The sequence below is a fragment of the Medicago truncatula genome, chromosome 2, assembly GCF_003473485.1.
Source record: "Medicago truncatula cultivar Jemalong A17 chromosome 2, MtrunA17r5.0-ANR, whole genome shotgun sequence".
NCBI lineage: Eukaryota > Viridiplantae > Streptophyta > Magnoliopsida > Fabales > Fabaceae > Medicago > Medicago truncatula.
The window spans coordinates 19,695,294-19,709,131 of record NC_053043.1 but is presented as its reverse complement, the minus strand read 5'-3'; the positions used below and the strand labels follow the sequence as shown (position 1 = coordinate 19,709,131).

At 32.8% G+C, this 13,838-nt stretch overlaps 1 protein-coding gene across 1 annotated transcript; it reads left to right on the top strand.

Annotated features, from left to right (window-relative positions):
* The first annotated feature begins 6,689 nt into the window (after positions 1-6,689).
* Positions 6,690-12,234, top strand: LOC11441689 (pectinesterase/pectinesterase inhibitor PPE8B). Its single transcript, XM_003595338.4, has 3 exons — positions 6,690-7,083; positions 8,652-9,182; positions 11,314-12,234. Exons 1-3 carry the CDS (start codon positions 6,729-6,731, stop codon positions 12,009-12,011), a joined length of 1,584 nt encoding a protein of 527 aa, XP_003595386.1. The 5' UTR covers positions 6,690-6,728; the 3' UTR covers positions 12,012-12,234.
* Positions 12,235-13,838: the final 1,604 nt, after the last annotated feature.

The following is a 13,838-nucleotide window of genomic DNA, read 5'->3' as shown; positions in this document are numbered from 1 at the left end:
AATTTCATATTTGTTATGCCACTATGTGTGGTTCTATAGAAAATAAATATATCTTCATGAATTAGAAAATGTGAGTTTGTGTGTCAAAGAGTAAAATGTAGAGGAGTGTAAGAGTGTTATAAAATAATATATAAAATAAAAATCTAGTTTGTGTTCATATTTATTTTTTGACCGGGTCAAACATGACTCATAGACTTTGTAAAAAAAAATTCTAGTTAATTGAATTAGACTTTGTTGGTTCATGTTTGGCATAAGTATTCTGCTAAAGGTTTTATTGTTCGTTTGGAGACTTTTTCGCAATAGGTTTTCGACCAAAGATAATCTAGTTCGGTATCAAATTTTCACATCTGTGATAATATGTGTGTGGGTGGGTGCGACTCTTTGGATACCGCAGACCACCTCTTTTTTAGCTGCGACACTTTTGGCTGCGTGTGGTCCACAGATTTGCAGTGGCTTCGTTTATCCTTTGTCGCTCCAGCTGGGAGTAGGAATCACTTTCTTCAGTTTGGTCAGATGGTTGGGTTACCGCATCCTTTTACACGTTCTTTCAGATAATCTGGTTGACTTGTGTCTGGATTATTTGGATAGAAAGGAACAACCGAGTATAGCAGAGAAGGTTAAATTGTTATCTTTTCAGTGGTTAAAAGCAAATATGTTTAGTTTAGTTTTTAGCTATCATAACGGGCGGCAGCACCCTTTGTCTTGTATGGATGTCGGCCTGTAATCTTCTTGTTTTTCTGTTTCCTTACTTCGGTGTTTGTTATTTATACATTAGTGACTTCACTTTGTATTCTTTTTTGGTGATTCTCTTTTGCACGTCTTGTGCAAAATAAATCACCGGTGATAATCTAAGTCTCATTTTGGCAAAAAAATACTCTTGAGAAAAAAAAAATGTTATCGAACGTGTCGTTTTTTTATCATATAAGCTAGTAATAAGCTAAGCCTTATTCCATGATTGGATTCCGAAAATTATGCAAAAGACAGCCCTATAGTACATACTTTTGTCTAAAAACAATGAACATTCGCAAGTGACTACTCACTAGCAAGCATATGGGTCATCTATCTAGTGTTAATAAAAAAAAACAATGATATTTGTACATCAATTTAATAACAACTTTGATGATAATTTTGTTTTTCTCCTTTCTTATTATTAAAAACAATCAAGAGAGAAAAATTAAAAGAGATAATAACAACATCACTTACATATGAGAAAGAAAATTGTTCAAAAATTATCGTAAAATGATTGTATAAATATCATGATTTCTCTAGAAAAAACATACTTTTTATTTTTATTTTCTGATGATAGAACATATGATATGATACACGATGTGAGTGATCAACATTGATGTGTTTGATGATTGAGTCACATTAGAGAAAGTTAAAAAAAGATGGCAAAATTGATTAGGCAGAAGCTGTAGAAGTCACTGTTAATGAATTTCAATGAAAGAATACACTCTAAATTTGGTCACATAGGAGAGTGATATACACAGTGACCACCGACACTTGAAAATTAAGCCATACCTTTGTGTTCTCTGTTTTAGAAATACTTCCTTTAACCGGTAAATGAGAATTGTCTAAGGAGTCACTATTCGTGTCTTCAACAAGGTTGTCAAAATTAGGATTTTGCTTCAGAAGGAAATAGCAAAATCGAAAATCTTAAAATTGCAATTAAAATTGAATGACTGTATTTAACTATTTTTGCAAAATCGATATATGATAACAAAATTGAAAATCGTAAAATCGCAATCAAAATTGATAGATTCTACAAAAACCAAAATAATGCTAAATATATGTTATAAATTGCATATAACGACTCAAAGTTTCAAGTTCACAAAATACTTAAACATAAATGACTCAAAACCTAGATGTCAAATATTATTTAGTAGTCATAATAATGCTGAACAACGGACAAAATACTTCGAGGAAAATCATAGATGCATTACAAAATACTTGATCCTAAGTGAGTAAGCGGCTCTTAAGTTTCAAGGCAAACAATGATGATTGAATACAAAATACTTGAGGAAGCTTGGCGATGATGATTGAAGACGGAATCGAAGGAAACGATGATGATTGAAGACAAAATGGAAGGAATGAATCTAGTTAGGTTTGGTCCATTTTGAATGGGATCGTACGGTGAAGCAGCACTCTAGCATTGAAAGATTGGAAAAAAAAACGTTGTTGAGTTAATTTATAGAACTGGGTCAATGGACCAACCAAGTCAAAATCGACTCGCATAAAAAAGTTCCCTTATCCTTCAAAATCTTGTAAAAACATGCGATTAAGATTTCATGATTTTATGCGATTTTGATGTCATTCTACTAGGATTTTGCGATAATGGATTTGGGTTAAAGATTTTGCGATTTAAATCACGATTTTGACAAATGAGTTCATAGCTCTCATTGTTATGGTTCCCTTCTTACTCATTACTAAGATCACTAAACATTGACTCCTCTGTTTTTTTTTTTTTTGTAATTCGATTTGGCACTCATTCGTGGATTCGTCGATTTGGGTTTTGTTTAATACCCATTTAAGGTTGTTACTCCTTTTTATTCTACTCTTGTGCTAACTTCTATCTATATGTATAATCCGTATCCATTAGTATTTGGTTGACTAGGTTATACCGAGACAAGTCCTTCGCCACCCAATCTCGTATTCCATTTTATTTTAATTTTATTATATTTCGCTTAAAGAAATTACTAAGATTGATGGTGCCATTTTGACAAATAATAATTTGTTTTTTGAAGAAGCAAAAATCAATTATATATACCAACAGTAAGAGGTTAACATTGTTCCAACAAAATGCAACCACAGTTTTACAAACAGTACACACAAACAACAAAACCAAGTGCCCAAACAACAATCCAGAGGGCATGCAAGCCAATTGTGAACACCTAAAACATAAACAATATTAGCAGCCTTCATCCACCAGTATGAATGGATTTTAATTTTATCAACTAGCTGCTTCATATTTGACACCTTATTTTGGAACAACTTGTTATTACGTTCTGACCATATAACCCAAACACATAAAAGCCACACAAGTTGCATAAAAGATCTTTTTGTCGATCCGCTTGACAAATAAATAAACTGGATAAAATGCTGGTGAGTATCAAGCGGATCAACCCCGTAGACTCCTATCCACCGACGGACAAGAGACCACAACTCACTGAAAATGGAGCAAGAAACAAACAAATGTTGCGCTGTTTCCACTTCACCGCACCCCAGTCACACACCTGTGAGCCTCATGAGAAATGATCATGCGAGCCAGCATATTAGATTTGGTAGGAAACCTGTTGCAGAAAAGACGTCAAGCCATGATAGACACTTTTGCCGGCACCCGCCTGTGCCAAATGAGATTTGAATGCGCCTCTAAAACCTTACTGTTATCTACAGTAAGCATATGGTAAACACTACGGACAGAATAGCCATCGTTATTATCAAGGTGCCAATTCCATCGGTCAGCAATTGAAACATTTAAAACAACATCCGTCAACAGTAACCGACACTCCCTAACCAAATCATCCTCCCAATCTCACAACCTCCTACACCTCTGCCAAGCCTCCACACCCTCCTCCACCCCAACACAAACAATAATAATAATACCGAAGTAATTGATTTTTGAAGTTGTTAACTGTATTTTCTTTACCAATCTGACATCAATTAGGTCACTAGGTTTGTGAGCTTCTATTTAAAGGCCTACAAAAATCGTTATTGAAATTTCAACGATTATCGTGAACTAGATGTGAAACTTGCCTATTTTCATATGATGACTCACATGTCATGTCTCAACTTGCAACCCTCTTAAATTTGATTTCTAAGTAACAACATCCCTCTGACTTTGGAGTTTCAAAAGAATCCACACCATAAATTTGTATAGCAATTCTGGCAATAGCACGTATATGAATAGACCTTCCAACTCTATCCTTTAAACACTAAACACCATTGTCACACATTAATTAATCATTGGTACAACTTTATTTTTATTAAAAATTAGTTACTTAAATCCTGTTTGTAAGTGCAACTTGGTTGATAAATTTCGTATGCATGGATTGAAGTTTAAACTCCAAATTTCCTAGTTTTTCACATTTGTATTGTGTGAGTTTAGCTGCTAGATCATTTAAAAAAATATTTAGTTTCCTAAAAACAAAAATAACACCATATGGATTTTTTTAAAATCAGATAGTTTGTTTTTTGTTTTTTGTTTTTTTTTTTTTAAATTCGGTATCTGATCCAAGAATCGACTAATCCCACTGCCCACTTACGAGGACCCCGTTTAAAGCCAAAGCAAGCTCTGTATGGACTTAGCCCATCAAAATTAACAGCATAGGAAATCGAACCTAAAATCTTAAGAGGAGCAAACCTGAAGATCACAAGTCAACTACTAAGCCAATCAGATAGTTTGTTAAATTACATAATCATCAATAACTGTATTTGTATCTTTCATTTTCAGCGATATAATATTTTGTACACTAACAATAATTGAATTTTGAAATATCATAAGGACGTGATACTACACTTTAATGTTAAACTAACTTGATAGCAATTATCTTTCAATGACATCTAATCTAATTAATCTTTAAAAGACCAATGAGATCAGCATTATGAGCTGTGCACTAAAAGAGTTCTATCCATGTCAAAGTTTTGATTCATGTGACTAATATTTCTACCTCCTTTTACAAATTATCCACTAACATTTGCATATATAAAAAATGGCCAACTATTTTTTTTAGTAAGATTTTTAATAATTGAACCGACAATAATTGTCATTTTACAACCGTTTTTGAAGAAATTTGAACTATGTATCACACTAAGCTAAGACATCATGTGAATGTTTTTTTATAAGATGAATTTGTGAGGTTTTATTAAAAAACATACATTATCCCTGATGTTTTGGATGAAATGTTGGAAATCTCTTATGATTTAACTAGTGGCATCGAGTTCAAAATCAGGCATTAAAAATGTAACAACATCAAAACCCTTGAGAAAAGATTTGCTGCAATGTTCTATATCTGAAGGTTATAAAACTAAGCTCTTACCACAAAACTAACACATCAATTGTATGTTTTCTTATTAGATGAATTTGTATTTGAAAACTTACTTTATCCATAGTATTAGAAGTTTAAAAGAAAGTTACTTTTTTAATGATCACATAGTTTCAAAATTAAGCATTAAAATGTGACATCAAAACTCTTGGAGAAAATACTTGTAGATCCTATGCGATCCGTTCAAGATTAATACCTTTATAGCTGTGCAAGGCACACATAGTTTATACTCCATCCGTTTCATAATAACGGAGTCATTTATTCATTTTACATTTATTAAAAAAAATGTATGAAGGAAAGAGAGAGAAAAATAGTTTTAGTGTCTTGTCAAGTATTGGTTCATTTTTCATTATCATAAATGCAAAGTAAAATATATTGAATTGTAAGTAATGAAAGTAGTATTAATTAGAGTTATAATTGGTAAAAAGTAATTGATATTGTACTGAAAAATGAAATACGTCAATTTTTTTGGAATAATTTTTTGTGTGCGATTGACTATGTTATTATAGGACGGAGGGGGTAAAAGAAAGTTACTTTTTATAGTAAAACATGTTTAAATAAGAAATTAAATTTAAAATTTATATGTACCATCGATAAGCTGATTTATGGAGATATATTTTACTATTATTTAAGATAATAAAGAGACATTTAAAATAGACTACTTGACCATAACAAAAAAAGGCATTTTAAAAAATGACATCTCAACATAATTTGATGGATGCATGTGATTTTTGTGTATCTTTGGTTGTCTCAAAAAATAGTTGTTTAAAGTAGAGTCCGAAGAAAACTCATTTAAAATGAGCAATCTGTTGAATCATAAGTAGAGTCCGAAAATCACATTCAACTAAGAGCAATCACACATAAAAAGTTGATACCACATTTTCATCTAAAACATTAAGACATTAGGTTTATGAGTCGTCTAACTTATATGTTGTTAAACACTCAATTTTCTATATAATGTAAAGCTTCTAACTCACACTAGACACACCAACAATCTCCCTCTCAAGTGTGAGTCCATTCAATCTTTTGAGTATGCTCCCCCTCAAACATAAGCTTTCTCATCATGTAACTAGACGACTCTAAGACCTGTCTAGTTACCACTATTTACAACTAACATGGTAACATTTACATATCCTTAGGTCGCTGTTATAAGCAAATATCCATTTTTTAGGTTTATTCAACAAATCATGTATGCGGTCTAGACCACATACGCCATTTGTTGAATAAATCTAAACCACATACATCATTTGTTGAATGAATCTAAAAAATGATTTTTTTTTTTATATGGAATGTTAACGAGTGTCCTAGGGCACTCTTTAAGCACTTTAAATTGTAAGTTTTATATGAAAAGTTGTATATTCATTGCATTGATAATTATAATAGTTGACTTTTAAAAAGAATAATTGTTAAATTTAGGATCCTTACAGAGTGCCCTCGATCCTTGTTTATAATAGTGACCGAAGATGATGTATGTTTCAAAATTAATTTCATTTAATATTTATTCAAAATTTATATCAACATTTATCTTTGTGGTGGGGAAGAAAGCCGTTTCTTTAATTCCCTCACCTGCCCATCTAACCAATACATGCAAATATTTACTCCATTCCCTTCCATTCACCTTTAAATATTCAAAGCCCAACGTAGTGGAACCTACTAACTCAGTTTCTTTTCTTTACTTTTCTTCCAATGGCTCTTTCTTCAACAAAAGAGTTAGTACTATCTCGAACAAAACCAATACCCACTCTCATAACATGCACATTCATTTTAACATTATTGTTGTCTACTCCAGCACTATGTGCTAGTGCTCCCACTAAAGCAACATCTGAATTTGAGTTTCTTAAGGTTGCTCCATCTGAATTTGTTGGGACAGTGCAAGATGTTGTTGGCATTTTGCAAGAAGTAATGTCCATTCTTTCTCAATTTGGTGGTTCTGGATTTGGAGATTCACGTCTCTCTAATGCTGTTTCTGATTGCATTGATATGCTTGATCTTTCCTCTGATGCACTTACTTGGTCTGCCTCTGCTGCTCAGAACCCCAAAGGTAATAGCATCAGAGACGTAGCTTGTTGTCCGCTTACTTTCTATTCATGTGTAACTATGGTCTATCTGAGTATTAAAAAGATAAGTACTTTGTCTTTGTTAATTAATTTGTTAACACTTTGGCATATAATCAAGGTTTTGTCTAACATACATAAATAAAATGGTCCTGCACTATGCAAAAGTTTATATCTTATCTTTTTCATCGTTGGATAAATAAGTCATATTATATTTCATTTAATTTAATGATGAGATTTATTGATCTAACATGAAAATTAGTTTCTGTATGATGCAAAACTTGTTCTATTTGTGCACAATTGAATTGACCCATAGAAAAATAGTTATGACTTTGAGTGTGTTTGGTTTGCAAAACAGTAAGTACTGGATAAAACAGTACAAGATAGAACAGTACAATAGAAGACAGAACAGCACGGGACAAATTTTTTATGGTATTGAGTAATTTTTTGTTTTATATGATTTTTGAGGGACAAAATGCTATTTTGGTATTTTAGACAACTTGTACGTGGGACAAAAAGTTGTGCTGTGGTTTGGTGAGGGACAAAAATATGAGTTTTTGTCCTGTCCTTTGCCTCCCGTTTGTCCTGTACCTGAAACAGTTTTACAAATCAAACATTGGAAAACTAGAGTTGTTCTGTCCTGTCCTTCATTTTTTTAGCAAATGAAACGCATCCTTTCTTTTGCAAAATTTAACATTTTGTGTCAAACCAATCTCAAGCATGATAACTATGTTGGAAAATGTATAGTCAATTTACCTAATTGATGTGGTGTGTGAGTGAAGCTACCTTGTGACCATGATGATAAGGACAGAAGTATTAAATTTTTTTAAAGAATTTTTTTTGAAATTTTTTGACATTTTATTTATAATGATCTATAAAGTTACAATAATTGTAGCTTACCCATTTTTATTACGACCAGGGACCGCTACATAAAACTCTGCTTTTCTTTTTTCGCTAAGTTGGTACCAATTTTTTATAGTACACTAATTTATTTTGTACAATTAATTTGATCCCAAATTATTCACCAGCTTAACTATTCTTTCCTACTCTTGATTCCCTTTAGTTGTCATTATTTTATAAGTTATTTCTTTTTGGAATTATTATTATTATTATTATTGATGGATTGTTAGAATTCTATCTAATTATTTATTATATAGAGATAAAAATGTGAAATAAAAATATAATTACTAGAAGATATTGTAAAAGAAATAATTTTATCAATTTTTTTTAATTAATAACATGTTCATTTTTCATAAGCTAGAATTTCATTAAATAAAGTAAAAAGAGAAACAAAAAGTTAGGGTACATTTTTTTTGGTGGTGTCCGAGGTTCGGACCCCGAACCTTGCATATAATATGCATCGTCCTTACCAGCTGAGTTAAGCTCACGGGGATAGTCATGGTACATTTTAACCGTATGTGCTAGTAACTATAATATAACAGTTAAAAACGACAAAAAATAGGGATTTTAATTAAAGTTTCAACTCGACTTTAGGTCATTTTTAAAGAATGGTGTACTAAAAAATATTAATATTTGTTTTTTGTTCTTATTGTAGGTAAGCATAATAGTACTGGAAATGTGAACTCTGATGTGAGAACATGGTTAAGTTCTGCACTTGCAAATCCAGAGACATGCATGGATGGATTTGAAGGTACAAGTGGCATTGAGAGCCAATTAGTGTCTACTGGCTTAAGCCAAATGATGTCAATGTTGGCAGAGCTTCTCACACAAGTAGACCCTAATTTAGATAGCTTTACACAAAAAGAACAAAAAGGTCGATTTCCTTCTTGGGTTAAAAGAGATGATAGAAAACTCTTGCAAGCAAATGGGGTGAACGTCGATGTTGTCGTTGCTACCGATGGAAGCGGGAATTTTACGAAGGTGATGGATGCGGTGCATGCAGCTCCTGATTATAGCATGAAACGATATGTGATATACGTAAAGAGAGGTGTTTATATTGAAAATGTTGAAATCAAGAAGAAGAAATGGAATCTCATGATGGTCGGAGATGGTATGAATGCCACAATTATCACTGGTAATCGGAGCTTCATCGACGGTTGGACCACGTTTAGGTCAGCAACCTTTGGTAAGAACTAAAAACAAACTATGCACTTTACTTTTTCTTCAATTCACAATAGGTTAACAAATTTTTTTACACAAAACCTATGTGAAACACAAAAAAAATTTGCGAAACATATTTCTGTTAGAGACATTGCAAAGAGTAAAATGACATGCAAAAACGGCCATCGCAAATTATTTACGAGTGGTTAACCCTTGCGAAATTCGCAAGGGAGGAGTACCTTGCAGAAACCCATAAGTTAAACTTATCTCGCACAATTTAAATATAGAGAACAATTACTTCATTTTACCATGGATGTTACGAAAAGTTGTTACCACAAAATGACGCATTCTTGTTAATTTAATCTAACAATAAATTTCATTATTTTCTTTAAAAAAAAAAACAAAATGCATTAGAAAAACCAAATACACATTAATTGAAGTGCATATTAATTAATATTATATTTCATTTTTTGATGAGCCAGATAATATTAGGTGTGTATGGGTTTGTAGGCACCCAACTAGCTAGTAGGGGACAAATATTCATGTTCCACTGGGGCACCGTCACCCTTCCCATTCTCATCATTACCACCATCCTTTAAAAGGATTTGTTTGAAACAATTTAAAAACTAAAAGAATTTGTTTGAGACTTTTGAAACTTAAAGAATTTGTTTGAAACTTTTAAAACTTAAAGAACCACTTTAGAAAAAACGAAAAACTTAAAAAAGATTTAGATGCATTTGACCCAAACATACTAACGAGACTCGAAATTAGATTCTGGGCTCGAGATTTTTGCTTTTAACATTAGGACAGACATTGGAATTAAACTTTTTTATATTGAATACTCTCTAACTTATCCATGGAAGGATCGTTGAATGTGTTTTATCCTCATCCATGGAAAGGATCGTTTTTCAGCATATCAAATGCAATAGACCTTTAGTATTAGGAAAATGTTAACCGGTGTTCTCGAAGTACTGGTTAAGAAATTATAAGATGAAATATTGTCTTGGAAATTATCTATCTACTTTTTCAAAATTAAAAAAGTGTTGTTTTCAATGTAAAATTTGATTTTTCTTTCTACTTTTATCTTCTTAAGTAGTACCTTAGAAGCACCGATTAATAAAACCCTCAACGTTATTAAAGGCTATCCAACATAACACAATCCATGCCTGCAACTTACAGAATGCGAAAAATTAAATGAGCATGTGGCTGCAATTATGATATTTATAACACCTATGACTCATGTCCTCATCAACAGCTGAAATATATGACCAAAATTCTCATGTTTACTTTGTTTATTTGGATAAAGTTGATTGTCTAGCTTACGCAATCTTATCAATTTGACATGAAAACTTTAATTCACATTTCTTGCTTAAATATATTTTTATGACTTTGACATTAATATTTTTTATTCACTTTTCTTGTTTGGATATATTTTTATTCTCCACAAATATAAGAATTTTTTACTACAAGAAATCATCGAATTATCTAGGAAAAAATTCCTTGGAAAACAGACCATTCTTGTCGGAAAAATTGATTTCCGAGGAAATTAGCTAGCGAGGAACAATTTTATAGAAAATTCTGGATCTATTCCTTGTTTTTATTAGTTTTTTTTTTTTTAATATATTTTTAAGGGTTCCATCTAATATGGACTTTAAAAAATGGCTCAATAGGTGAAATAAGATAATAAATAATTAAGGGTATTACAGAACAAAGATACATATTGGTATGAAAAATAACAGAATTTATTGATTGTCTTTATATTGATAGCACAGCAAAGATAACTTGCAGTGTAAGTTATTTGTGTTTGTGTGAGAGAATTGAGAATCGAGAGAAAAAAAGAAGAGAAAGTACTTGTTGATTGTAAACTTATGATTCTCATTAGCAATGAAACTTGGTTTACACCATATTTATACAAAAGCTATGTACTTAACTTTACTTGTTCTACAAGTAATTATTCAAAACTAATAACTTGTACAAAAATAGCTAAAAAACTAAACAATTCAGTTTTAACCACTTCTAATCTAAACTAACTCGAGCTTGTCTCCGCTAACTTGAAATAAAAACTAACATATATATGTAAAAAGTAAAAAAAATAAAATAATTATGAAGTAGATATCGATCCTTACTAATCGTCGTGTGTGTGTGTGTGTGTGCAGCTGTTAGTGGTAGAGGATTCATAGCAAGAGACATCTCTTTTCAGAACACTGCAGGTCCTGAGAAGCACCAAGCAGTGGCACTAAGATCCGACTCTGACCTCTCTGTATTCTATCGATGTGGGATTTTTGGTTACCAAGACAGCCTCTACACGCATACAATGCGCCAATTCTTCCGAGAATGCAAAATAAGTGGCACGGTGGATTTTATCTTTGGCGATGCCACGACTCTTTTTCAAAACTGTCAAATACTAGTAAAAAAAGGGTTACCAAATCAAAAGAACACTATCACAGCTCACGGACGAAAAGACCCTAACGAACCAACTGGTTTCTCAATCCAATTCTGCAACATTACCGCCGATACAGACCTTCTTCCTTCGGTTAATTCCACTTATACATATCTTGGAAGACCGTGGAAAGAATATTCAAGAACAATTTTCATGCAATCTCATATAAGTGATGTGTTGAGGCCAGAAGGGTGGTTAGAATGGAATGGAGATTTTGCATTGGATACATTGTATTATGCTGAGTACATGAATTATGGGTCTGGTGCTGGATTAAATAAACGAGTTAAATGGCCAGGGTATCACATTATGAATGATTCTAGTCAAGCTAGTAATTTTACAGTGACACAATTTATTGAGGGGAATCTATGGTTGCCCACAACAGGTGTAGCATTCACTGCTGGATTAGGAGTTTAAGACATTGCCAAATCTTGCATGTTCTTGTTCTTGATTGTTCTAGTTGGTTGGTGGGAGAGGTAAATTAATGATGGGTGATAGACCAGTGTTGAATTTCATTATTTTGTACTTGCTACTTAAGAATACTATACTTTTGATATATGAGTTGTAATTTTTATAAATTTTGATTATTGTAATGTGGTACAACTTGTATGAAGCTTGAAGTAGGGTGTATTTTGTGTAACATAATTGTCAAGATGAGAAGAATATATTCATTATTGAAAATTTGCTTTTATGACGATAAAAACTTCCTATTGACACAAGTAAAATACTAAAATGTCTCATCGGCAGTTAACAACCGCTTAATGATACGCCGGCAGTTACAACCGCTGGCCACCAGCGGCAGTTAACAACCGCTGGTACAAGCGGCAGTTAACTGCCGTTCACACCAGTAAACTAGACCAATGTTGTCTGCACTCTGCACTGATTATCCAGGAGAATTTTTCCTGTTTTTGCATCCAATTGCAAATTAAAGTAAAGAACCATGAAAATGATATGTCGGAAAATTAAAATGTACGTACAAAATAATATTTAACAGATAAAATTAAAACGCAAGAAATAATATAAAGGTATGTCGGAAAATGTCATAGAAATACCAAAATGTACGGAACATGTCATAATTATACATCACAGTCCAAAAGTACATAAAAAAAAACCCTAATCATAATCAACACTGCTGCCTAGCATGCCTTGGCCCCCTGTGCCGCCTGGCAATCTGATACGTAAGGACATGCGACCAGTACCGGCTATCCGCATCACCTCCTGGACAATCTCCTCTTTAGTCATCCCTGGCATGCTTCTCCTCTATGATCTGCTCCATGTTCGCCGGTCTGGGAGGAGATCCTTCATCAGGTGGGAGAATACGAGAGTGAGAGACTTTGGCATACCAAGCCATGTAGCCAGGCGCATCATGCAATGGTCTCTCATACCCATTTCCCCAAAACAAGATTCTCTCACTTAGGCATTTCATCAAACACCTTAAGTGCTATTCAAAATACTAGCACAATTAGTGTTATTTCAACATCAAATTCAACTACATTATACCAACACTTACTCTAAACATCAATTCCAGCATAAACAATCCATCAAAGCATCTAAATCATGCATAATTTGCAATTTTCTAACCTAACCTAAAACTAACATTTTGCTCAAAATTATAAAAACTAACACCCTAAACAAAGTACATTGCATGTAAATAGGAAGGAAAGAACTTACTTGTGAATTAATTGATGAAATTTGGATGATTTTCGAGCAAATTGAAGTTTGGGTGATTTTTGGTTATATTTTGAATGAAGGTTTGCATGTATGTAATGAGAAACTGGAGGTTTCTGCGTTCTATTAAGATACATAATGCAACGGTAGTTAACTACCGCTAGCACCAGCGGCAGTTAACTGTCGGCGGTTCTCCCAACGGTAGTTTACTACCACTGGGGGCATTTACGTATTTTAATTGTGTCAATAGGAAGTATTCATTGTCAAAAAAGCAATTTTCTTCATTATTTTCTCGTATTTGGGCAGCCACGAATCCAGAAAAAGGCCCTTTTGGCTCAAAGCCTTTATTTTAAGCAAAAAAGATAGAAAATTGCTTTTTTTCCTATTCAATTTTTCTCATTCCCACCCCAAACTTCTTAAAATAACCTCAGTGTGAGTTAACTCATGCAGTCACACTGATCTAACGTGAGCTAAGTCACGTTCGGTAGAAGCAGTGTGAGTTAACTCACGCTGAGTTATGTTATGCTAATAGAACATTATGGAATGCATGTAACCAAACCATTAATGACGTGTAAT